Source organism: Sardina pilchardus, chromosome 23 (genome assembly GCF_963854185.1).
Source record: "Sardina pilchardus chromosome 23, fSarPil1.1, whole genome shotgun sequence".
NCBI classification, from domain to species: Eukaryota; Metazoa; Chordata; class Actinopteri; order Clupeiformes; family Clupeidae; genus Sardina; species Sardina pilchardus.
In genome coordinates, this window is record NC_085016.1 from 3,197,273 (window position 1) to 3,221,776 (window position 24,504).

Sequence of the window (24,504 nt, forward strand, 5' to 3'; positions counted from 1 at the left end):
CCCTCAAACATAGTTCATCCTGAGACGTGAAGTGGTTTTACCCACACATATTAAGCTGTATTTAACTAAACTGAACTACAAGGCACTTCTGAAAACTATACTGTCTTAATCTGTCTTCATTGGCATTTTAAGAACATGTCACCCTCACTTCAAAATTACATTTATTTGACTAATTTCAGAGGCATAGTAGTCATCAGCCCTGGTATGTCATTGTTGACAGGTTCCCCCTGCTGTACAACACGTGATACTGCAGCAGCCTTCACATTTTGAGTATCCAGGAATGACATCATCCTGGCTAAGGTAAATCAGAGGCTTCTTCTCACATGGCCACTGCACAACAGAACACCTCTTTCAGTATTAACACACAGGGGTCTTAAACACCAGTCACACTGAATCGATATAAATTAGCTTCCGACCCATAATATGATCACAACAGTCATCAACTCAGGCGAAGCCTTCTTTATAAATATGCCATTTCTTTATTGGTATTGGAATATTTGTCTCTTTTTTTTTTTTAATCTTTTCTTTTACATTTCAGCTCAGTTAGAGTGTTGCCTGTATTCTCCGTCGCCCACCCGATGGTAGAAACGCGCGCGCGGCGCTGTGCTGTGCAGCCCAGCGGGACTGGTGGAGGCTTGCTGATGGAGCGCAGAGTCCAATCGGTTGCTTGGTGAGAGAGAGGGGGGGGGGGGGGGGGGGGGGCTGGGGCTGGGGGAGGGGGTTACCTTATCGTTTCATAATAACCCCGAAAATAATGAGCGGAGGAAGAGAAACACTGAGTAAAACATCGGTAATACTGAAACATCTAAAAGCCCAGCAGGGTGAATCTCAGAGAAGGGCCCGGAAACCCTGCAGTGCAGCCCCTCACCTCTGGGCCCGGAGCCCAACCCCCACACGCGCACACACACACACCAACACACACCCAAACACACACCCACGCATGCACACACGCGTCATAAGCGCAGAGGGGGCCAGGCTCCGGTCACAGCAGGCAGAGGAGCAGCCGTGAAATGAAAAGAGGAAAAAAAAAAAAAAAAAACAACAACAACCCTAAAAACTGAAGAGTCAGAAGAACAGGCACATTGGAATAGTGTGTAATTGTTTGTCTAACTGTCACTGTTAAAAACAGTGGAAATAGTTCGGTTTCTCACAGAAAACACTTTTTCTCCCTCTTCTGTCTCTTTTCCTGCCTTTTCATTCCAATCCCCACCCAGAGCAGGGGGAGGGGGGGGGGGGGGGTGGGGGCGTCAGCTTCCACACTGCAATCCCCCCCCCCGTGATGGTACGATGAGATGCGTTTGTGTGAGCGGGTAAAGTGTGTGTGTAAAGTGTGTGTGTGTATGTGTGTGTGTCTCTGAAATCTTTTGCCTCCTTCATCAGAGACATCATCTCAGGAGTATGCAAAGATAGGCACGGTCTATGCCAATGTTGGTATATATGTGTGTGTGTGTGTGTGTGTGTGTGTGTGTGTGTGTGTGTGTGTGTGTGTGTGTGTGTGTGTGGACACAGACAGTCATTTCTTCCGTGCTCAGATGATTTCAAAGGTCTTCTTGAGCTCCATGATGAGTTGCCAGTCGGACTTGGTCATCTCGTCACGGAACCAGTTCTTGAGCGCGTCGATGGACGCACGTGTGATCTGACCAATCAAAAACAGACGACAGTAGAGCAGTCTGAAAACTGATGAACCAACTCACACGACTATCACACGCGGCACTCACACACACACGACTCTCACACACACGACTCTCACACACAGGACTCTCACACACACAGGACTCACACACACACAGGACTCTCACACACACAGGACTCTCACACACACAGGACTCTCACACACACAGGACTCTCACACACACAGGACTCTCACACACACAGGACTCTCACACACACACATGACTCACACACACACGACTCTCACACACACGACTCTCACACACACGACTCTCACACACACGACTCTCACACACACGACTCTCACACACACGACTCTCACACACACGACTCTCACACACACGACTCTCACACACACGACTCTCACACACGGCTTAAGCGAGTCCTGCAACATGCACACGAAAGCTTGCCACACGACAAGGCTGTCCTACCTTGCTAACGATGAAGTCGGTCGCCTCAAAGTGTCGGCCGAACATCTTGGGCGACTCGCCCGGAATGGGCTCGATCTTCACGCAGATCTCCTGCCCCTTCTTGGCACTGTCCACCCCTTTGTGGTTCATCTCGATGCTGGTGACGATCCCGATATCTACAAACTGCAAACCAGAGACATTACATCACATTTGGCACACCCTTTTTCTGTCCAAAGTGACTTACATATTGTATGTCAACTTTATACAACAGTTAGGTCCGGTCGAACGATTTAGCAATATCTGATTGGACGAGACGCGTTCTATCAGTGGTGATATTAACCGATATCACCATGGGTGACTCTTCACAGCTAATAATCACTCCGCGACGGTTGATTCTTCGCTTTGATTTAACCAGAGATCCATGTTCTTTGACTTAGCAGTTGCATAGCAACCACAAGCGTTCCGAGCTAGGCCTACTTCGCATAGCGGAGGAACTGGGCTAAATGAAACGATGGCAAATAATAATTATCCTTCCTAAAAATGCACTCGAGTATCTTTTTTTTGTTGGCAATGGAACTGTTGTATAAAAGCATTATCGCACTTGTGGTCGTGGTGTTGTTGGCCAATATCGCACATATCGCCTTCGGCTTCGTGCCTGCGGCGAACCACAGCCGTGGCGATATTGGCCAACAACACCACTCCCACTTGTGTGATAATGCTTAAATATTACAAGGGATTACATTGTCATTACATTGTGCCCGGAGCAACTTGGAGTTACTAAGTGCCTTGCTCAAGGGCACAACGGTGGAAACTGGGAATTGAACCGACAACTTTCAGGCTACTGCACACTAGCCCAGTACTATAACCACTACACTACCAACGTAAGAGACACCAGTGCCAGCCAGGTCTGTTGAAAACCACGATGCTGCAGCAGGGAACCTCTCTCACTAACACTGTTATGGACGAGAACAACACAGAGAATCCAAACCTGTTCCAAAAACATTGACAGACTTAAGTTTCAGAATTCGGAGTTGTTTATTTGGAGAAAAAAAAAACTTCTAGACTCGTGTAAAGGCCTTTAGCATCGTGCAATGATGACTACATGCCCCTATGATCACATAGTGTTTGATGAACATATATAGGCGCTCTGATATTCTTCAAACTGGACACCTTTGGAAGCACATGTTGGCACAACTACACACCAACACACAGACACACACAAGCACAGTAACACACACACACACACACACACACACACACACACAAGCACAGTAACACACACACACACACACACTTACCCCTTTACTGGGCACACAGAGCGGCGAGCCCTGCCTGATGACGCCGGCCTCTACGATCACGCCCATGACGATGGGGTCTCGGGAGTTGAAGATGAACTGGGGCAAGATGCGCAGTTTGCACGGGAACACAGCAATGTGCCTGCAGGGGAGGCGAGAAGAGACACACATTCACACACACATACACACAGGAGTATGGACATGGACCTTCACTCATCTCTGTATACATTACAGAACTGAAATCTGAGGTGCATTCAAATTTGCAAACATACTGTAGGCAAACGTTTGCGAACAATCGCAAACAGTCTGAGGAAGCAGTTCTCCACATACAGTGGAACTGGGCGTGAGTTTGACGAAGGTAACAACGCAGTTACCGTTAGAATGGAATGTTGCCACCAAATCGTTCAAATTAAATAAAACATATCATGTTTGCCAAACTGAGTGCCCCAGTGTTATTTAAGCAGTGTAGTTGCCCCTGTGTTATCTAAGCAGTGTAGTTGCCCCTGTGTTATCTAAGCAGTGGAATAAGCAGTGTAGTTGGCCCTGTGTTATTTAAGCAGTGGAATAAGCAGTGTAGTGTAGCTACGCACTTGAACTCGTCCTGTTTCTGCTTCTTGTAGTCCTCGCGGTACTTGGTGAAGGCGTCGAACAGGTGGTAGATGATCTCCGCGCTGAAGATGCGCACGCCCAGACTGTCAGCCATCTCCTGCGAGTCTCTCTCCACCTTGATATCAAAGGCCAGGATCACAGCGTACCTGCGAACACACACACACACACCACAGGCTTAGCATACAGACCACCACACACCCCACCGAGATATTCCATATTCATATGCTATACTGAAAGGTGCTGTGTGTGTGTGACGGAACTCACTGTGGGTCATGATCCAGCATAGTCGAGGTGTGTGTGTGTGTGTGTATGTGTGTGTGTGTGTGTGTGTGTGTGTGTACACTCACTGTGAGCCGTGCTCCAGCATGGTGGAGGTGTGTGTGTGTGTGTGTGTGTGTGTGTGTGTGTGTGACGGGACTCACTGTGGGTCATGAACCAGCATGGCGGAGGTGTGTGTGTGTGTGTGTGTGTGTGTGTGTGTGTGTGTGTGTGTGTGTGTGTGACGGGACTCACTGTGGGTCATGATCCAGCATGGAGGAGGTGTGTGTGTGTGTGTGTGTTTGTGTTTGTGTTTGTGTTTGTGTTGTGTGTGTGTGTGTGTGTGTGTGTGTGTGTGTGTGTGTGTGTGTGTGTGTGTGTGTGTGTGTGTGGACTCACTGTGGGTCATGATCCAACATGGCGGAGGTGTGTGTGTGTGTGTGTGTGTGTGTGCTCACTGTGGGTCATGATCCAGCATGGCAGAGGCCTTCATCACGTCCTTCTTGTGCACCGGGCCGATGTTGATGCCCGAATACTGCAATCACACACCGGACACAGCCATTAGAGCAGAGACACAGGCTAGTGGTAGTGTGTGTGTGTGTGTGTGTGTGTGTATACACATGAGACCAGAGCACCAAACTGAGACAGGAGAGAGGCATTATACCAGAGAGGGGCTAGTGGCAGTGTGTGGCTACTAGGCTACTGTGTGTGTGTGGGTTCTAGGCTATAGAGTGTGGGGTCTAGGCTACTGTGTGTGGGGGTTCTAGGCTATAGAGTGTGGGTTCTAGGTTACTGTGTGTGTGGGTTCTAGGCTATAGAGTGTGGGTTCTAGGCTACTGTGTGTGTGAGTTCTAGGCTATAGCGTGGGTTCTAGGCTACTGTGTGTGTGGGTTCTAGGCTATAGAGTGTGTGGCTACTAGGCTACAGCGTGTGGGGTCTAGGCTACTGTGTGTGTAGGTTCTAGGCTACTGTGTGTATGGGTTCTAGGCTATAGAGTGTGGGGTCTAGGCTACTGTGTGTGGGGGTTCTAGGCTGTAGAGTGTGGGTTCTAGGCTACTGTGTGTGTGGGTTCTAGGCTCTAGAGTGTGGGTTCTAGGCTACTGTGTGTGTGGGTTCTAGGCTATAGAGTGTGGGTTCTAGGCTATAGAGTGTGGGGTCTAGGCTATAGAGTGTGGGTTCTAGGCTATAGAGTGTGGGTTCTAGGCTACTGTGTGTGTGGGTTCTAGGCTATAGAGTGTGGGGTCTAGGCTACAGCATGTGGGTTCTAGGCTATAAAGTGTGGGGTCTAGGCTATAGAGTGTGGGGTCTAGGCTACTGTGTGTGTGGGTTCTAGGCTACTGTGTGTGTGTGGGTTCTAGGCTATAGAGTGTGGGTTCTAGGCTACTGTGTGTGTGGCTTCTAGGCTGTAGAGTGTGTGTGGGTTCTAGGCTACTGTGTGTGTGGGTTCTAGGCTACTGTGTGTGTGGGTTCTAGGCTACTGTGTGTGTGGGTTCTAGGCTATAGAGTGTGGGTTCTAGGCTACTGTGTGTGTGGGTTCTAGGCTGTAGAGTGTGGGTTCTAGGCTACTGTGTGTGTGGGTTCTAGGCTACTGTGTGTGTGGGTTCTAGGCTACTGTGTGTGTGGGTTCTAGGCTGTAGAGTGTGGGTTCTAGGCTATAGAGTGTGTGTACTCACAGGCACTTTGGAGGTGCGGAGGAACTCCAGCAGAGCCTCCAGGGATCCGAGTGTGGAGGCCTGCACGTACACACCCTTGTCCTCCAGCTTTATGGAGTTCAGCGTCTGCTTCAGCTCCCGGATCAGATCATCCTGCACCACACACACACACACACTGAGAACACACATACACTGGACACAATACACCTTGACCCTGCCCAAGTGTCCTTGAGCAAGACACTGCCCTGCAATCATGATATCACAGATGATATATATGGCCCACCCCTGCCATCAAGGCCTACTAACTATGCGCAACACACACACACACACACACACAGGTATGGGAGAGAGAGACGCCATCTTACCCTCAGGACGGGGACCTCGTCATCCTTGTGCGCGACCAGCAGGGGGAGTCCTGCCAGCGTCTTCTCCAGGTCCTTCCCCAGGATCTTCACGCCCTGCGCAGCACACACCTCCTTGTGCTTCTCATACTGGCTCTGGAGGCGTCCGAGAACAGGAGAACAGAACGTCAGAGAACGTCAGAGAAGAGGAGGAGAGAACGTCAGAGAACGTCAGAGAAGGGGAGAACAGAACGTCAGAGAACGTCAGACCAGAGGAGGAGTGGACATCAGGAAAGAGGAGGGGTGAATGTCAGAAAAGGAGAGGGTGAAAGAAACCGGGCGGACACAAAAACATGCCACAGCCATTTTCATAGAAATAGCAGCCTTTACAGGCAAAGACTTTCACCAATGACCTTCATTACCAATTTAACTTTAACAGTAGTCTTAAGCAAGAGGCATACGTATAAACTATATAGACTGACATTACTAAAGGATCTTTTAACAATCATGCGGGTATGTGATGAAGACGAGGAGGGGTGCGGGGTAAAGATGAGGGGTGTGGGCATGTGATGAAGACGAGGAGGGGTGTCAGTGAGCATGTGATGAAGATGAAGGTGCGAACACACACACACACACACCTTGACCCTGAGCTCCTTGAGTGGTGGGGGCAGCAGCAGCCCCCTAATCTGGGTGATGATTGGCCCCTCCACCCCGGGCACGATAATGGTCTCACCCTCACGCAGGCGCCCGTTGATCAGGATCACGTCGATGGTAGTACCCATGCCAGGCAGGGCTTTCACCTACGGACGGGACATTGGCATCAACACAAGGACGGGACATTGGCATCAACACAAGCAGACAGCTGACAAATATTCTTATATATGGACGGCAAACAAATGTTTCATGCCATCGATTCCTTGTGGATGTTTTAAGTTGACAATTTCTTGTGGATACTTCAATAATGATCACTTCCAGAACAATTTTGAGAACGATAAAAAGCTAATAGCCAATCAGAACCCATCACATTAGTCATCACATTCATTGACAGGAGGAAGGACCTCGTTATCGTTGGTCAGTGTGGACGCTTTTAGCATTATGGTTAAAGCGATCGTTATCGCCCCATAAACGTCAGCTAATTATATCGATGTTATTAGCCAAAAAATTTATCTTTTTGAACATAGAATTCCACACCATCACGTAGGTAAATGCGATCACCACGGTGGGTAAACGCGATCACCACGTTAGGTAACCCCGATCACCACGGTGGGTAAACGCGATCACCACGGTGGGTAACCCCGATCACCACGGTGGGTAAACGCGATCACCACGGTAGGTAACCCCGATCACCACGGTGGGTAACCCCGATCACCACGGTGGGTAACCCCGATCACCACGGTAGGTAACCCCGATCACCACAGTAGGTAAACCCGATCACCACGGTGGGTAACCCCGATCACCACGGTGGGTAACCCCGATCACCACGGTGTAAACACGATCACCACGGTAGGTAACCCAGGTAACCCCGATCACCACGGTAGGTAACCCCGATCACCACGGTGGGTAACCCCGATCACCACGGTAGGTAACCGCATCCCCCCCCCCCCCGCCGCTCACCTCCATGACTTGTGCCCGCAGCTCGTCGCAGTGTGCCAGGCGGCGCGCCAGCATGGTCTGGGTGAGCTCCACCAGCAGGCCGATCAGGTTGCCCATGCCGTCGCCCGAGTGGGCGGAGGTGGGCACCAGGGAGACGAAGGTGCGCACGTCCTTGTTCTCGTAGAAGAGCGAGGCGTTGAGACCCTGATCACACAAACACAACACACACACAGAGAAGAGCACACACACATTCACAAAGGGTCAACAGTACAAGTGCAAATGCAAGTGCTGGACACTCTTCACAACATCCGGACGCATCGGCTGGACCTGAGAAAACAACTTTTCCCATCAAATGCCTCAGTCATTCAATACAAAAGGAAGGCACGTGACGTTGACGGTAACCCCCTTCCCCCCCCTACACACACAGCTCCACAGCAGTGTACAGTGACTCGATGTGTTGAGTGTGAATGTTTGTGTGTGTGTGTGTGTGTGTGTGTGTGTGTGTGTGTGTGTGTGTGTGTGTGTGTGTGTGTCCGTTGAGAGTGTGTGTGTGTGTGTGTATATGTGTGCGTGTGAGTGTGTGTGTAAAGCGCTGTAAAGGATCCGCTGACCTGCTGGGCGAACTCCACGATGACGGCCTTGGCCCAATCGTATGAGTGTGTGTGCGTGTGTGTGTGTGTGTGTGTGTATGAGTGTGTGTGTGTGTGTGTGTGTAAAGGATCCGCTGACCTGCTGGGCGAACTCCACGATGACGGCCTTGGCCCAATCGTATGAGTGTGTGTGCGTGTGTGTGTGTGTGTGTGTGTATGAGTGTGTGTGTGTGTGTGTGTGTAAAGGATCCGCTGACCTGCTGGGCGAACTCCACGATGACGGCCTTGGCCCGCTCGTATGAGTGTGTGTGTGTGTGTATGTGTGTGTGTATGTGTGTGTGTGTGTGTGTGTGTGTGTGTGTCCGTTGAGTGTGTGTGTGTGTGTGTAAAGGATCCGCTGACCTGCTGGGCGAACTCCACGATGACGGCCTTGGCGCGCTCGTCGAACTCGTCCTTGGTGTTCTTCTTCTGCTTCTTCAGTGTGGCCTGCACGTCCGTCTCTGGACTCTTCTTCCAGTCGTACAGACGGTCGATCTGAACACGCGTCACACACACACACACACACACACACACACACACACACAAACACACACACACACACACACACACACAGTGTCAGAGACGCCAAGCTCCATGACACAATTCCTTGTTCCTTCAAATGTCTTTTGTGGGCTTTTTTAATACAGCGAGGACACTGCAGCCCTCACAGCAGTGGGCAACCCAAGTCTTCCCAGTGCCCCCTCCTCCTAGCACTACTAACACATGGACATGCTTTTTTGGGGAGGGAGGGGGGGCTTTTTTGCCTTCATTCACACAGGAAAGTAGAGACAGGAAGTGCGTGGGAGTGAGAGAGAGATGGGATGGGATCGGGACATGACCGCAGGCCAGACTCGAACCTGGGTCCCTGTGGGCACTCGGACCCGTACATGGCACGAACACTGTAGCCTGTTGCGCCACAGCACCCCCCAAATGAACATGCTAAATGTAGCACTTAGCACTGCCTTCCTCTCCATCCTGGCCACCCCTCCTTTTGCCCTTGATTTCATCTGACTGGAAATCAGGTTTATAGGCCGAGTATACTTGCGTCTACAAGGAATTGGAGAGCTCGACCACTTCCCTCACCAACATCTTTCCTACTGGTCAGGGATCTAACCGCCAACCCTTCAGTTACAAGCCTGAAGCACTAACCAGCAGGCCACGGCCCTAACCAGCAGGCACTAACCAGCACTAACCAGCACTAACCAGCAGGCACTAACCAGCAGGCACTAACCAGCAGGCCACGGCCCTAACCAGCAGGCACTAACCAGCACTAACCAGCACTAACCAGCAGGCACTAACCAGCAGGCACTAACCAGCAGGACACGGCCCTAACCAGCACTAACCAGCAGGCACTAACCAGCACTAACCAGCACTAACCAGCAGGCACTAACCAGCACTAACCAGCACTAACCAGCAGGCACTAACCAGCACTAACCAGCACTAACCAGCAGGCACTAACCAGCACTAACCAGCACTAACCAGCACTAACCAGCAGGCACTAACCAGCACTAACCAGCAGGCACTAACCAGCACTAACCAGCACTAACCAGCACTAACCAGCAGGCACTAACCAGCACTAACCAGCAGGACACGGCTGCTCGCAGAGGAGAGTTCCGGACGTTTGGCGAACTGTAGCGTAACGCGATGGATAACGCACAGGTGGAGAGCTCACCTTGTTAAGGGAACTGTACCGTAACACGATGGATAATGCGCAGGTGCTGAGCTCACCTTGTTGAGGGAACTGTACTGTAACACGATAGACAGGTGCAGGTGCGGAGCTCACCTTGTTGAGGGAACTGTACCGTAACACGATGGATAAGGCGCAGGTGGAGAGCTCACCTTGTTGAGGGAACTGTAGCGTAACGCGATGGATAACGCGCAGGTGGAGAGCTCACCTTGTTGAGGGAACTGTCCCGTAACACGATGGATAACGCGCAGGTGGAGAGCTCACCTTGTTGAGGGAACTGTAGCGTAACGCGATGGATAACGCGCAGGTGGAGAGCTCACCTTGTTGAGGGAACTGTCCCGTAACACGATGGATAACGTGCAGGTGCTGAGCTCACCTTGTTGAGGGAACTGTACTGTAACACGATAGACAGGTGCAGGTGGAGAGCTCACCTTGTTGAGGGCGACGATGAAGGGGCACTTCTTCTCCTTGAGCAGGTTGATGGACTCCAGCGTCTGCGGCTCCAAGCCGTGCATGATGTCCACCACCAGGATGGCGATGTCACACAGAGAACTGCCCCTGTTCCGCAGGTTACTGCACACACACACAGGTAGCGGTCAGTATGGGCAACACACACACACACACACAGAGAACTGCCCCTATTCCGCAGGTTACTGCACACACACACACAGGTAGCGGTCAGTATGGGCAACACACACACACACACAGAGAGAACTGCCCCTGTTCTGCAGGTAACTGCACGCACGAACAACACACACAGGGAACGCTCAGTATGGGCAACACACACACACCCGCCCCTGTTCCGCAGGTTACTGCACGCAGGCACAACACACAGGGAACGGTCAGTATGGGCAACACACACACACACACACACACACATTTAGATTTATCCATTAGCAGACAATGTTATCCAAAAGTGTACGTACCTGAAGGACTCGTGACCAGGTGTGTCAATGATGAGCATTCCAGGAATCTTGACGTTGTCCTTGTCAAACTAGATTGCGAGCGGGCACACACACACAGTTAGCAGATCACTCATTTACACAAATGCAAGATATGAGGCTCAAATAAACATTTGTTTATTATTATTATTATTATTATTATTATTATTCTTTCACAGTACCACACAAAAGAAAGTAGGTTCATAGCCAGCATATAAAAACAAAAACACCAAAAGATTCCACAAGCTTCCACAAGCAGCTAAATGGCTAAACAGGTCATCTAAGCGAGAGACACTACACACACACTCCTGTAAGGACTTTAAAAGCGTTGAGCGGCGTCTTATGTTCTTGACCATCTTGGCTACACACACACTCCTGTAAGGACTTTAAAAGTGTTGAGCGGCGTCTTACGTTCTTGACCATCTAAGCGAGAGACACTACACACACACACACTCCTGTAAGGACTTTTAAAAGCGTTTAGCGGCGTCTTACGTTCTTGACCATCTTGGTGGACTCCATGATGGTGTCCAGGGGAACGTTGGTGGCACCGATCTGCTGCGTGATTCCTCCTGCCTCACCGTCCTGCACGTGTGAGTGTCTCAGCTACACACACACACACACACACACACACACACACACACACACACACACACACACACACAGATTAGATAAGACCACAGTGCTGGAGCACAAAAATACATGGGAGAGCACAAACACACACGCGCGCACACACACACCACACACACACCACACACACACCACACACACCACACACACCACACACACGCACACACACGCACACACAAATACACACCCACACAGGGCTTCTGGTCTCGGGTCAGTAAATACTGACAGGGCAAGAGAATCATGGGCATGTTCACCTTGTCCAGGATCTTGGTCTTTCCGGTGTCGACGTGGCCGAGGACGCAGATGACCGGAGCTCGTAGTTTGTCCATGTTGATGTTCTTCAGGTTATCTTGTCGTCGTTTCTGATGGAGCACAGAGAATACAGGAACTACTGTAGCGCGCTAGTCCAACCCTAACCTTGATTGGCGCTCACCGAGGCTTACTCTAACAACAACAAACTGCTTCCTCGTTTAGAGCCAGAACTGAACATGCACCAGAATTCCTTCAAGCACACACAGAACAGGAGAGATACAGGGAGGGATACAAGGAGGGATACAGGGAGAGATACAGGGGGGAGGGATACAGGGGGGAGGGATACAGGGAGGGGGATACAGGGAGGGGGATACAGGGAGGGATACAGGGAGGGATACAAGGAGGGATACAGGGAGAGATACAGGGGGGCTACGGGGCTGTTGAGAGCATTTGGCTCAATTTGTATTGGGTTTGAAATGGACTTTAAGAATATGTGTACTAATATGAACTAAAATTATAGAAGCGTGATACGTTTGTGAACATATAATTGAACGTGAGCGTGTGTGTGTGCGTGTGCGTGTGCGTTTGCGTGTGCGTGTGCCCGTGCGTGTGTGTGCGCGTGTCTACCTCGATGCGTCTCTTGGCCTTGTCGTAGAGCCGCTCCTCTTTGGTGTGTGTGTGTGCGCGTGTGTGTGTGTGTGTGTGTGTGTGTGTGTGTGTGCGGTGTCTACCTCGATGCGTCTCTTGGCCTTGTCGTAGAGCCGCTCCTCTTTGGTGTGTGTGTGTGCGCGTGTGTGTGTGTGTGTGTGTGTGTGTGTGTGTGTGTGTGCGGTGTCTACCTCGATGCGTCTCTTGGCCTTGTCGTAGAGCCGCTCCTCTTTGGTGTGTGTGTGTGTGTGTGTGTGTGTGTGTGTGTGTGTGTGTGTGTGTGTGTGTCTACCTCGATGCGTCTCTTGGCCTTGTCGTAGAGCCGCTCCTCTTTGGTGTGTGTGTGTGTGCGCGCGTGTGTGTGTGTGTGTGTGTGTGTGTGTGTGTGTGTGTGTGTGTGTGTGTGCGGCGCGCGCGTCTACCTCGATGCGTCTCTTGGCCTTGTCGTAGAGCCGCTCCTCTTTGGTGCGCCCGTCGTCCGAGTCGCTCTCGCTGCTGGAGTCCGAGCTGGGCTCCTTCTCCTTCTCCTTCTCCGCCTTCTTGGCGCTCTGTGTCGCCGGCTTCTCCTCCTCGGCTCCCTCGCTCTCCTCCTCGTCCTCCTGATCCTCCTCGTCTTCCTCGTCGTCCTCGTCGTCCTCCTCCTCCTCGCTGCCGTTCTCAGCCTGTGGGGCCGCCGTCTTCCGCGGCTGCTGCGTCTCCTTCACCTCGATGTGCACCTTCTTCAGCTCTGCACACACACAGCACAGTGAGGAGTGAGACAGAGAGACAGAGAGACAGAGAGACAGAGAGACAGAGAGACAGAGAGACAGAGAGACAGAGAGACAGAGAGACAGAGAGACAGACAGTACAGCCAGGAGTGAGACAGACAGAGAGAGACAGACAGCACAGACAGCAGTGAGACAGACAGAGAGAGAGAGAGAGAAAGACAGCACAGCCAGGAGTGAGACAGAGAGAGAGAGACAGACAGCACAGTGAGGAGTGAGACAGACAGAGAGAGAGACAGAGACAGACAGAGAGAGAGAGATAGAGAGAGAGACAGCACAGCCAGGAGTGAGACAGACAGAGAGAGAGAGATAAACCGGGAGAAAAAGAGCGTTAGGACAAATGTCTTCAGTCCAATTCACACCAAAGATTCCCGACACAACGACACCCGAGTTGCCGCAGTGTGAATTAAATGTTGCAAGTAGTTGCAAGCCATCTCTGAGCATCAAACATGTTTAGTCGCAGCTGCAAGGTTTGAGAAAGTCCCGATTCATCTCGTTGCATATCTTTGGTCTGAACCCTAGGCTACTTTAGACTCAAACTTACTCAAGTTCTATTCTGCTACTCAATTAATTCCTATTCCGTTACCCAGGTTCTATTCCGTTACCCAGGTTCTATTCCGTTACCCAGGTTCTATTCCGTTACTCAAGTCCCATTCTATTACTCAAGTCATGTTCTGTTACTTAAATTCTATTCTGTTACTGAGGTCCTATTCTGTTACTCAGGTTCTATTCTGATACATCTTGAAGTGTTCTGTTTTTCTATCAAGTTCTATTCTGACAAATCCTAAACATCACACAAACCTGAAGAAGTGTCAAAAACTGAGACAGTGGGTCTAGGCTGAGAACATTGTGAGAGATGATTGGTATCTGCATTAAAGGGACACTTCACCGATTAGCATTAAGCTTTGTATCTTTAGAAAACCAGTCATGTTTTTGAATGGTCGTGCATCATTCCCTCAGTTTGCCTTGAGATGGGAGAAATACGGATTTCAATGAAACCCATAAATAGGACTTCCTGCTTTCAATGATGTAATATGATGATTTTTACATCATTGAAAGCAGGAAGTCCAACATTGAAATCCATATTTCTCCCATCTCGAGGCAAACTGAGGGAATGATGCACGACCATTCAAAAACATGACTGGTTTTCTAAAGATACAAAGCTTATTGCTAATCGGTGAAGTGTCCCTTTAAAGATCCAGTCCTGTTTTCACCTGTTCCTGTGCCACTGAAACATAGGAGCTTCTACTGTAACTGATTTTCTACTTCTCTGGACCATGTCAAATAATTCTTTGGTTCTGACGGGCCTGTAGCCTGGGTTTCCCATACTGCCTTGCGCGGTGATTTCTTTCACGCTGCTAAGGCAGTCTGGAAACTAACGCCCCCATGTTCGCCTGATGTTGGAGGCCAATCACAGAACAGGGGAGAAAGCAAGACCATGAAGAGCTATGCAGAGACGCATTTGATTGACATCCGTGGCGCCCAATGAACGGATCTGGGCATTTTTTCAAATACGAGAAAATGAACGTCTGGTTCATGGAGGTATTATAAGAACTGGAGAAAGTGAACAAGTCCCGCCCCCATTCATTTCAATGGGAATGCTAGGCTAGTGAAAAGTGCCAAAATTGAACGATTTTTTCAGGCTTCAACATGGCGTTTCAAGGGGCTTGTTTCCGGTGCCGTTTTACTTAGCCAATTAAGTGCCAGGTTACCGATTGACGTAAGATACAGAAGGAGAGCTCGTGCCCACACTAAGCTCGTGCATGAGCTGAGAGTGGAACAGCCACCAATCAGCATGAGTAAAACGCAGGTAAAACGGCACCGGACATGATGTATTTCTGGAAAATGGCGACGAGGAAGTGCTTTGCTAATCGGCGAAGCTAATCAGTCAAATCCTGACCCCCTGGTCTGGTTGCCAGACCACGTCTCATTTGAGAAGTGGGAGGCGTTAGCCAGGCTAACGAGCCTGGGGAATCGTTCACCTTTGTCCTCGTCGCTGGCGATGGCCTCCCAGTCGTCCACATCTGCAGCATCTGGCTTCGGTTCCTTTGCTGGAGAGAAGCAACAGCGCAACGTTATAACAACATTAAAAACTATAGGTTACGTTATGTAACCCCGGTTCTCTGAGGAATTGGGTCTGTGCAGAAGTATTTAGCAGGAGGGGCGGGGCTCCTGACTGCACTGACCAATTAGGCCTAAAGGCGTGATTGAATTGGGCTTCAGCGAATTACCACGCAAGGGGCGTGTCCCATAGTGAGATGTCGACGAATCGACCGAAAGAGAACAACATCACAACCTCAGTACAAGCCTGCATTCATTAAAAATAGCAATACTCCTTCAGTACAAATCTGTATTCATTAAAAACAGTAATACAACTATTCACAGCGGCATTCTAAATGAAGTGCTAATGCGATCTCCAGAGTAATATCACCTAGGTTACGGAATGAAATTACCTGCTTCCTGTTTGGGCGTGTCCACTTCCATCTTCTCGACTGTGATTGGCTCTGTTGGCGTAGGTGAAGTCACCTCGGAGGTTTCTGGGGTAACAATATTCAAACAAAGAAGGGGTCTATTAAGCTTTACAAAAAATGTGTATGTGTGTGTGTGTGTGTGTGTGTGATAGATAGATAGATAGATAGACTTTATTGATCCCCAAGGGGAAATTCAAGGTGTGTGTCTGTGTGTGTGTGTGTGTGTCTGTGTGTATAAGAGTGTTATAAGAGTGTGTGTAATCACCTTCAGGAGTCTGAGAAACAGGCTTCTTTTTTCTCTTGTCCCCATAGATGGGCTTCTTCTTTGGCATAGAGTCTTTGGATGGCACCTCAATACCTAAAGACACAAAGTCAACAGTAAAAGCTCCACTCCAACATAGTCTGGACCTTAACACTTCCATACGTGCCCTCAAATCCCTGAGAGATCGAATCATAACATGATGTGTGCACCCAATAGTTAATGAACTGCTTGATCGACCCTGCACTCCTTTCCTATTAGTAAACCCAGCATGCACATGTACATGTATGTGGTCTCCATGTGGACCTTACACCTACTACATCTTTAGATATGACCGTTGCCACGCGACCGTTGCCACGCTTACGCTACCAGCGAAAACACTGAACTACAAGCAGTCTCCTATTAGACACAGCCAACAAAAAGGAACCAAAGCTGCCATCTTTGCCCATATAAGGAAATCCAGGTGTTAATTGCCTGTAGCTACCTATGGCAAGTTGCATTGCAAATTGGCTCTGGGGTAGCGTAAGCACTAACGGGATGGTTCAAACCCACGTGGTCACATCGCTAGCCTGATTTAGCTTCACACTTTAAAAATAATCATAATGTACAGCACGAGGCTGGCTGTGACATGTTTGGGATTTAGAATGGCGAGAGAGCAAAGGTGGCCCTGAGACTCACCCTGCACTGCCCTCTAGTGGCCGGAGGCTCACCCTGCAATGCTCTCTAGTGCAGTGTTTCTTAACTGGTGGGTCACGGAGGGATGGATGTTGTAAAAAATATACTGTACATATATATTTTTTAGCCCCAGAGATAGGCTACCTTGGACTACTAGATGACCCTGAACCTTTATTTTGAGGTCATCTATTATCATTTCTTTCTTTATTTTATTTTTTTAAAGTGGGTCACAACCTAATAACCATAGGGAATTGTGGGTCCCTAGGCCAAACCAGTTAAAGAGACCCTATGCAACTTTCTGCAGGAGACGATCGCTCCTTGTTTACATCTGGAAATCTGAGACGAAGAACCACGCTTGCAATTTATATATTTAAATATAGCCTATACATGTTTAAATATACACGCTAAAGCTGTCGGGGAAGCTCTGCAGAGAAAATGCAAGCATAAAACGAGCGAAAACGAAGAACCACTTTAAGAACCACTGCTCTAGAGCCTCCCCCTGCTGCCCTCTAGTGGCCGGAGACTCACCCTGCGCCTGCAGCATCTTGAGCGTGGCCTCGGCCCTGGCACGCGCCTCCTTCTGGGCTTTGGTCAGCAGCTTGCCCTCCTTCTTCAGCCGCTCCTTCCGCTCCTTGTCCTTCTGCTTCTTCTTCTCCTTGCGCTCCTGCTCCAGACGCTCCTGCGATCGAGAGAGAGAGAGAGATAGATAGATAGATAGATAGAGAGAGAGATAGAGATAGAGATAGATTGACAGAGATAGATTGATAGATAGAGATAGATAGAGAGATAGATAGATCACAAATAGTCAAAAACGGCTACAACACTACAGCCGCACAAATGTATTTGTGCTTTATTATGTGTGTGTTTGTAAGCATATTGGTGTACAGATACAGTGGATTCTGAAAACATTTTGACCCATTGCACTTTTTTTCTGATATTGAAGACATTTGACATGCAATACAACATGCAGGGAAAGTCGTTGTGTCTGTGTCTGTGTCTGTGTCTGTGTCTGTGTCTGTGTCTGTGTCTGTGTCTGTGTCTGTGTCTGTGTCTGTGTCTGTGTCTGTGTCTGTGTCTGTGTCTGTGTCTGTGTCTGTGTCTGTGTCTGTGTACCTGCTCCAGTCTCTGGGCCTCCATCTCCTCCATCCTGTTGATGCATATGTACGTGTGTGTGTGTGTGTGTGTACGTGTGTGTGTGAGTGTGAGTGTGAGTGTGAGTGTGAGTGTGAGTGTGAGTGTGAGTGTGAGTGTGAGTGTGAGTGTGAGTGTGAGTGTGAGTGTGAGTGTGAGTGTGTGTGTGTGTGTGTGTGTGTGTGTGTGTGTACCTGCTCCAGCCTCTGCGCCTCCATCTCCTCCATCCTCTGGATGCGCTCCTCCTCCTCACGCTTGATGCGCTCCTCCTCCTCCTTCATGCGGGCCAGCGCCTCCTGCATGGCCTTCACCGTGGCCTTGCTCGGCCCCTTCTTCTTCTCCTCCTTCTCCTTCTCTCCCTTCTTCTTCTTCTTGTCCTTCTTCTTCTTGTCCCCCTCGGCCTCCTCTGGGACAGGACAACACACACACACACACACACACACACACACAGAGTTAGTCAAGAGCCCGGCCCATATGTTTAGGCATCAGGTGTGTGTCTGTGGACCAGAGAGACTAGACAGAGCGGACAGACATTAAGGTTCGGGATGGTTGGGAGTAACTTCACCCTGGGCTCCTTCCTACCATGACCTTGACCTTGACCTTGAGCCAAACACTCCCCCAGAAGTTTGTTTCCCTCGGTGGAATATTGGACGAGTCGGTCGAATATTGGACGAGTTTGCGCTTTCAGCCGAATAGCTTAGTGCAGACGCTAATAGAACCAGTGCTTTGTCTTGTAAATTACCCCACTAATAATGCTGGGAATGGTATCAAATTTCTACAGCAGCCCAAAAAGGATCTGCACTCATAACACGAGGCATTGGAAAGTTAGTAAGTAGCCTACACCAGGAGTAAATGCCTGCATCATAAGTACTGCCCTCTCTTAACACACTGTATGGGTCTTACACTGGTGTGTGTCCTGTGTGAGTACTGCCCTCTCTTAACACACTGTATGGGTCTTACACTGGTGTGTGTCCTGTGTAAGTACTGCCCTCTCTTAACACACTGTATGGGTCTTACACTGGTGTGTGTCCTGTGTAGTATAAGCCTGCATCTTAAGTACTGCCCTCTCTTAACACACTGTATGGGTCTTACATTGGTGTGTGTCCTGTGTAGTATATGCCTGCATCTTAAGTACTGCCCTCTCTTCACACACTGCACGAGTCTGACCGCTCACCCTCTCCCATGGCGTCCGCAGCGTCCTGCTCCTCGGACACGGCCTTCTCCAGCACGTCGCCCTTCTTGACCTCTGCAGGGTCGGGGTCGGTCCTCTTGGCGTCGGGGTCGGTCCTCTTGGCGTCGGGGTCGGTCCTCTTGGCGTCGGGGTCGGCCTTCTTGGCGTCGGGGTCAGCCTTCTTGGCGGCCGCCTCGTCCTGCTTGGCCTTGGTCTTGGCGCGGTCCTCCTCCTTCTTCTTGCGGTCGCGCTCCTTCTTCTCGGCCTTCTTCTGCGCCGCCGTCTTCACCTTGAACGTGCCGTCGTCCTCCTCGTCCTCCTCGCTGTCCGCCGCCTTCTTGCCCTTCTGCTTCCTCTGGGCCTTCTTCTTCACCTGGACGCCTTCGTCCGAGTCTTCCTCGTCCTCTCCCTGGCCGCCGCCTCCTCCAGTTCCACCTCCTCCTCCTACTCCTCCTCCTCCTCCTCCATCTTTCTGGGTCTCTCCGTCGTCCTCGTCCTCCTCTGAGTCCGAGGCTGCTTTGCGGCCGGCCTTCTTGCCGCCTTTGGCCTTCTGTCGTGTGCGCGAGCCCTCGTCGTCCGAGTGGTCATCATCATCATCAGCAGCAGCAGCAGCTGGACCACTCGTCGTCTCCAGCGTCTTCTGGTCCCGCGGCCCGCTGTCCGCCCCCATACCAGCCGCACCCGGACCTTCCTCGTCCCCCTCGTCATCCTCGAGGCTGGTGCGCTTGCCCTTGCCACCGCGGGTCTTCTTCTTCTCTTTAGGGACCACTGGCTCGTCTTCCTCAAAGCTGTCCGATTTCTGCAAGAGTAATATTACAGTGTTGGGATACAATGTAATAGGATCTGCACCAATACTTCATCTTAGTCAGTCATTTTCATTGGTTCTCTTCATAAATAAATTCTGCATCTGTTCTACTTCAGTTACTACAGTCATGCAAATCACACAAAACAAAATAATTCAAAAAGCAAAACGGTTTATAGATAAAATACATATTCCTCAACAACCAATTAACTTCATTAAACTGATCACACAGTCAACTTGATCAAATCATCTCACAGCATGTAAACCACATTTCAGTCCTAAAACAGTCCATTGGCCGGCGCGGGTTTTAAAGCCTATCTGTGAGATGCACAACAGAGGCTCTTTCTCTTGCTCACCTTTACTGCGTCTTTGTTGGCTTTTCCTCCGTGCGATTCCAAAGACAGCTCCTCGAGCTCTTTCTGAATCTCATCCTCACTGCAGGGAAAAGCAAACACAGTGTGAGTGAACCTCACCGACGAAAAGGTGCCTGGGTTTTCTTTTTTTACGTCTACTTTATTTGCTCATAGCCCTGGTGCTACAGACGTTGATAATCTTGTAGAACAAAATATCTAGCATCAGTATTTAGTTACAGACGCCACATTTGCAGGCTACAATCTAGAAAAATAAATAAATAAGCCGTCACCAGTGCTATGCTAAGCTGATAAATCCACAGCACAGACTGGGTTTTTTTCCCCCGCAGCTTGTGCTACATATGTGCAGGTAAGGAGGGAGGGTGTGAGGTGTGTGTGTGTGTGTGTGTGTGTGTGTGTGTGTGTGTGTGAGGTGTGTGGGGGGGCAGACTTACTCAAACTCCTCTTTCTGTTTGCCCTTCTTCTTCTTCTTGCCCTTGGCCTGCTCTTTAGCTGCTCCCGCTCCCTCGATCTCCGCCGTCAGGGCGTCGATGTCGATGTCATCTTTGGCACTGGAACACAAAACACCACAGCAAACTTACATCCACATCTACGTGCACCTCAACTGACATCACACACACGTGCTGCAGATCAGACACACACTTGGATGGATCCACATGTGCTGCAGATCAGATAGACACTTGGATGGATCCACATGTGCTGCAGATCAGTGGTCAGTCAGAGTCGGCATGCAATTTGAACCTTTAACCAAATTGTGGACAAAAACTGAATAAACTGCTCAATAGTCAATATGACTACTATAACCAATAATCAATGACTCATTTGTATTGCAGGATGCTCATAAATATAATCACACAAGTAAAAGAGTGCCTTGTGGCTGATGAGGCAAGCACAACAATCTGCTCTTGTGCTGTACCATAAACTTGTGCAACCACTTGCCGTGAGGACTGACTTTAGCCCCAGCCTCAGAAACGTGTGAACACACACACCTGACACACACAACACCTGCTGTCGTACTTCTGCAATCTGAACACTTGTTCCATAATTTCTCACGGCGCCACACACACTCTCCACAACACACCACACGACCACTCCCTGGCCAACTCCTACAGAGCTGCAGCCCTCACAACCGCAAACAAACAAACAAACAAACAAACAAACACCCCCACAAACAGAGTGAGGCCAGGGGTCCCCCTGGTGCTTACCCAGGACTGCTCATCAGCTCAGGAGCAAATGAGGGGGTGTGGAGCCGGTGGCTTATATAGAGGGCTGTGTGCAGCTCCTTGCAGGCCTGTTGCATCAGCAAGAGAACACCTCGCACACAGGGCCACCTCCCAGCACACTGGCTGATGCAAACCCCTCGGCCCAGCACCACATACACAATAACCCCTGGTATACTGTGCACATGGCATTAACCCCTGGTATACTGGGCACATGGCATTAATGTGGCATTAACCCCTGATATACTGGGCCTTACAGCTCTAAAGGCCTGATGAGAGTTATACTCAATACGGGTCTAAAGGCCTGATGAGTGACTTAAGACATGAAGAGTTGCACAGCCCAAATGTTACCAAATTAAAACAGTCCACTGCATCCAGAAACAGAGTGTGCAGTTTCTTCCTTTTTTACAATCACTGTTCCACATCATCCATTACTCGGTCTAAGCATGCATATAAAAGCTATCTTTGAGCGGAGGCAAACATAACCAGCTTCCTGTTCTAGCAGGCACCTTGGCTGTACCGTGAGCTGGTCCCCAACCGCACAGCCTGCTGTGTGAACCACCACCAGCAGCAGCATCTTGGCCTTCCTGCGACTCCTGGAGCCGTGCCAACGTGTGGACTGAGAGCAGCAAACCATTAGCGCTCGTTAGCCTGAGCGCTAGCAGTCAAGGTAAAGAGAGGAGACACCAGCTCAGAGCAGCGCCGTGGCCTAACACGCTCTGGTACCTAATCAACTTAACCAGCCCCACACAGGCTCTCAGTGCAGAGTTGTCTTAGCTCTTTATCTGTTTACTTTGCCCATTGGACTCAGACTATATTTAGCCCTGAAAGGTTATGTTATTGTCGTGGGAAATGGGGAACTACGGTACTAAACTGGACATAGGAGACACAGCACATCATGTCAAACTACACTGCCGGTTTAGCCATTTCACTAAATACAACTTGGTATGAATAACAAAAAAATGCAGTTGCACCATGTTATCTCATCAATACAAAGCTGAACAGCATCACTTGGCCTTGACACGGTACAGATCCATGATTATATCCCAAGTCCATACCCGATACCTGAAAATCCTGTTGATGACAGTCAAAGCCCTTCATAACCTTTGCCCTCCATGTCACAGAACTCCTATAGAGTTGTACACCCTCCCGTTCACTACATCCATCTACCGCTGGGTCACTACACTGTCATTCCCAAACATCAGGCTCGCCACAATGGGAGCAAAGGCCTTCTCCTGAGCTCCATCCAAACTGTGGAACTCTCACTACCCTCATTTATCCGCACTCCCGACTCGATCTCACGACACGAAACACCTCTTCAAACCCATTTTTCAAGACAGCTGATGTGCCTTTTACTGCTTTTTCAATTACCATATTTATTTGTGTGCTGATATTATTTTTCACCGGGATTACTTTGTAATGCGGCCTTGTGTGCACCATGCATCAAATAAAACGTATTATTATTATTATTATTATTATTATACCAGCTAGTGGGTTAGACACATCAAGAGCTGGGGAGAGCTTGGTTATGGGCCAAGGCACTGCTGATTGACGAGGGAATTGGCAATCAGTCCACAAACACACACGTGTCAACATGATGCTGGGCCATACATTCCACTGTTGAAGGGAGGTGCTGCATTACAATCTTTACAACATTCCTGACAATAATGCTCACTCTGGTCGCACAAAACCAAATGAAGCCATGTCCAGTAGCACGTACCACAGATGAAGCAGGCACTATATTGGCTATTTGCAAACTATTAGATGGTGAGGTGAACAGAGGGCAATTCCAGTAGCCTGAGTACAGAACACATATTCTCTACATTCAAGAAGTCAATGACAAGACCAACTTTCTCTGTAGGAACCAGCACTTCTCTGGGAGAGCCATACATTTAAATCTGTGCAAGAATGCTGACTACAGCGCCATTTTGAGTAGAAAGCAACTCTTTAAAAATGTGTTATTATCCTGGTTTGAAGTAATCATCCTCGGATCAGGTTGCTTTTTTTAAAAAACATTTTTAATGATTAGCCTACCCAAAAATCAGAGTCGGTGCCTACCGTTACCCGGTGACCCCGATGACGTTGAGGCCATCTAAACAGACAAAGGTGCAAAAATGCCATCCTGGTGTTCGCCATCACCACACAATGCGAGTCAACGTTGGCAGAACAATGAAAAAAGATGATGCTGCACAAGAGCAGGATGAGTCGAGGGTTCCCTGCACTATGTATTGTAACCAGTGAAGTGTCGTTCCGACTTGAAAGATATGACTGGTGTCAGGGTTACACTAACACCGTTCCTGACCCAGCTACCATCGGTTTGTGGAATGGCTTAACATAGCCTGAAAGCTATTTCCTGGTGGATGAAGACAGATCGCTAAGTTATCTGACAACCTGACTGTAGTGACACCATAAGGCTAACAACTAGCTAACTGACGTGCTCATCCATAAGGGCACTTCAGCGAGCTAGCTACAACAAGATAACATTACGATGCAATCATTGCTAGCTACGGTTAAACATTTAACTCAGTCTCCGTTATGGGTTTTCTAACGCGCTGTTATTTACAAATCGTGTAACACGGTCATCCTTTTTACTTATGGACAGGCTGGCATTTCACTAGCAGTAGCCAAAAGTCAATGAAGGTACCTTACTTGCAGTAAGAATAAGGCCTAGCGGTAGCTTATCGAAGCGGCTACCGACCACCACATGAACTCATGGCTAGCTATGCTAGTTAATTAGCCGCACAGCTAGCCAGTGATACATATAACGAATGTCAATATCAGCTTAATATATAGATAACATTAACATCAATAATGTGTTTGTATCAGCAAGGGTATGGTTGATAAACATAAAACACATATTGTACCTGTCCTCGCCTTTATTTTTCTGTTTCTTCCCCATTATCTCTGTGCTTCAATATGCCTCCTCGTTGCAAACCGATACAGCTTGGCTCACAGCAGCACATATGGTTGGTCGCAGGAAAATTGCGCAGGCGCTCTTTAAACAGGACATTTACGCACGTAAACTTT

The 24,504-nt window shown here is 49.3% G+C and overlaps 1 protein-coding gene across 1 annotated transcript; it reads right to left on the reverse strand.

Moving 5' to 3' along the window:
- Positions 1-251: 251 nt before the first annotated feature.
- eif5b (eukaryotic translation initiation factor 5B) lies at positions 252-24,432 on the reverse strand. Its single transcript, XM_062527551.1, has 24 exons — positions 24,342-24,432; positions 20,692-20,808; positions 20,243-20,321; positions 19,088-19,883; positions 18,108-18,319; positions 17,311-17,461; positions 16,114-16,206; positions 15,831-15,914; positions 15,360-15,428; positions 13,036-13,340; positions 11,968-12,075; positions 11,579-11,689; positions 11,072-11,139; positions 10,577-10,718; positions 8,822-8,953; positions 7,851-8,033; positions 6,875-7,036; positions 6,261-6,392; positions 5,917-6,048; positions 4,702-4,778; positions 3,967-4,131; positions 3,380-3,518; positions 2,103-2,264; positions 252-1,636 (listed from the first exon to the last, which is right to left on the reverse strand). Exons 1-24 carry the CDS (start codon positions 24,374-24,376, stop codon positions 1,529-1,531), a joined length of 3,762 nt encoding a protein of 1,253 aa, XP_062383535.1. The 5' UTR covers positions 24,377-24,432; the 3' UTR covers positions 252-1,528.
- Between the last annotated feature and the right edge of the window lie 72 nt (positions 24,433-24,504).

Bases quoted from the DNA above. Each gene is read 5' to 3' on its own strand.
- eif5b (XM_062527551.1), bottom strand. From the start codon at position 24,376: ATGGGGAAGAAACAGAAAAATAAAGGCGAGGACAG. The intron at 12,076-13,035 runs GTAGACGCGCGC...GTGCTCCATCAG, and splicing joins AGGCCAAGAGACGCATCGAG to AAACGACGACAAGATAACCT. The intron at 1,637-2,102 runs GTAGGACAGCCT...TTGATTGGTCAG, and splicing joins CCGACTTCATCGTTAGCAAG to ATCACACGTGCGTCCATCGA.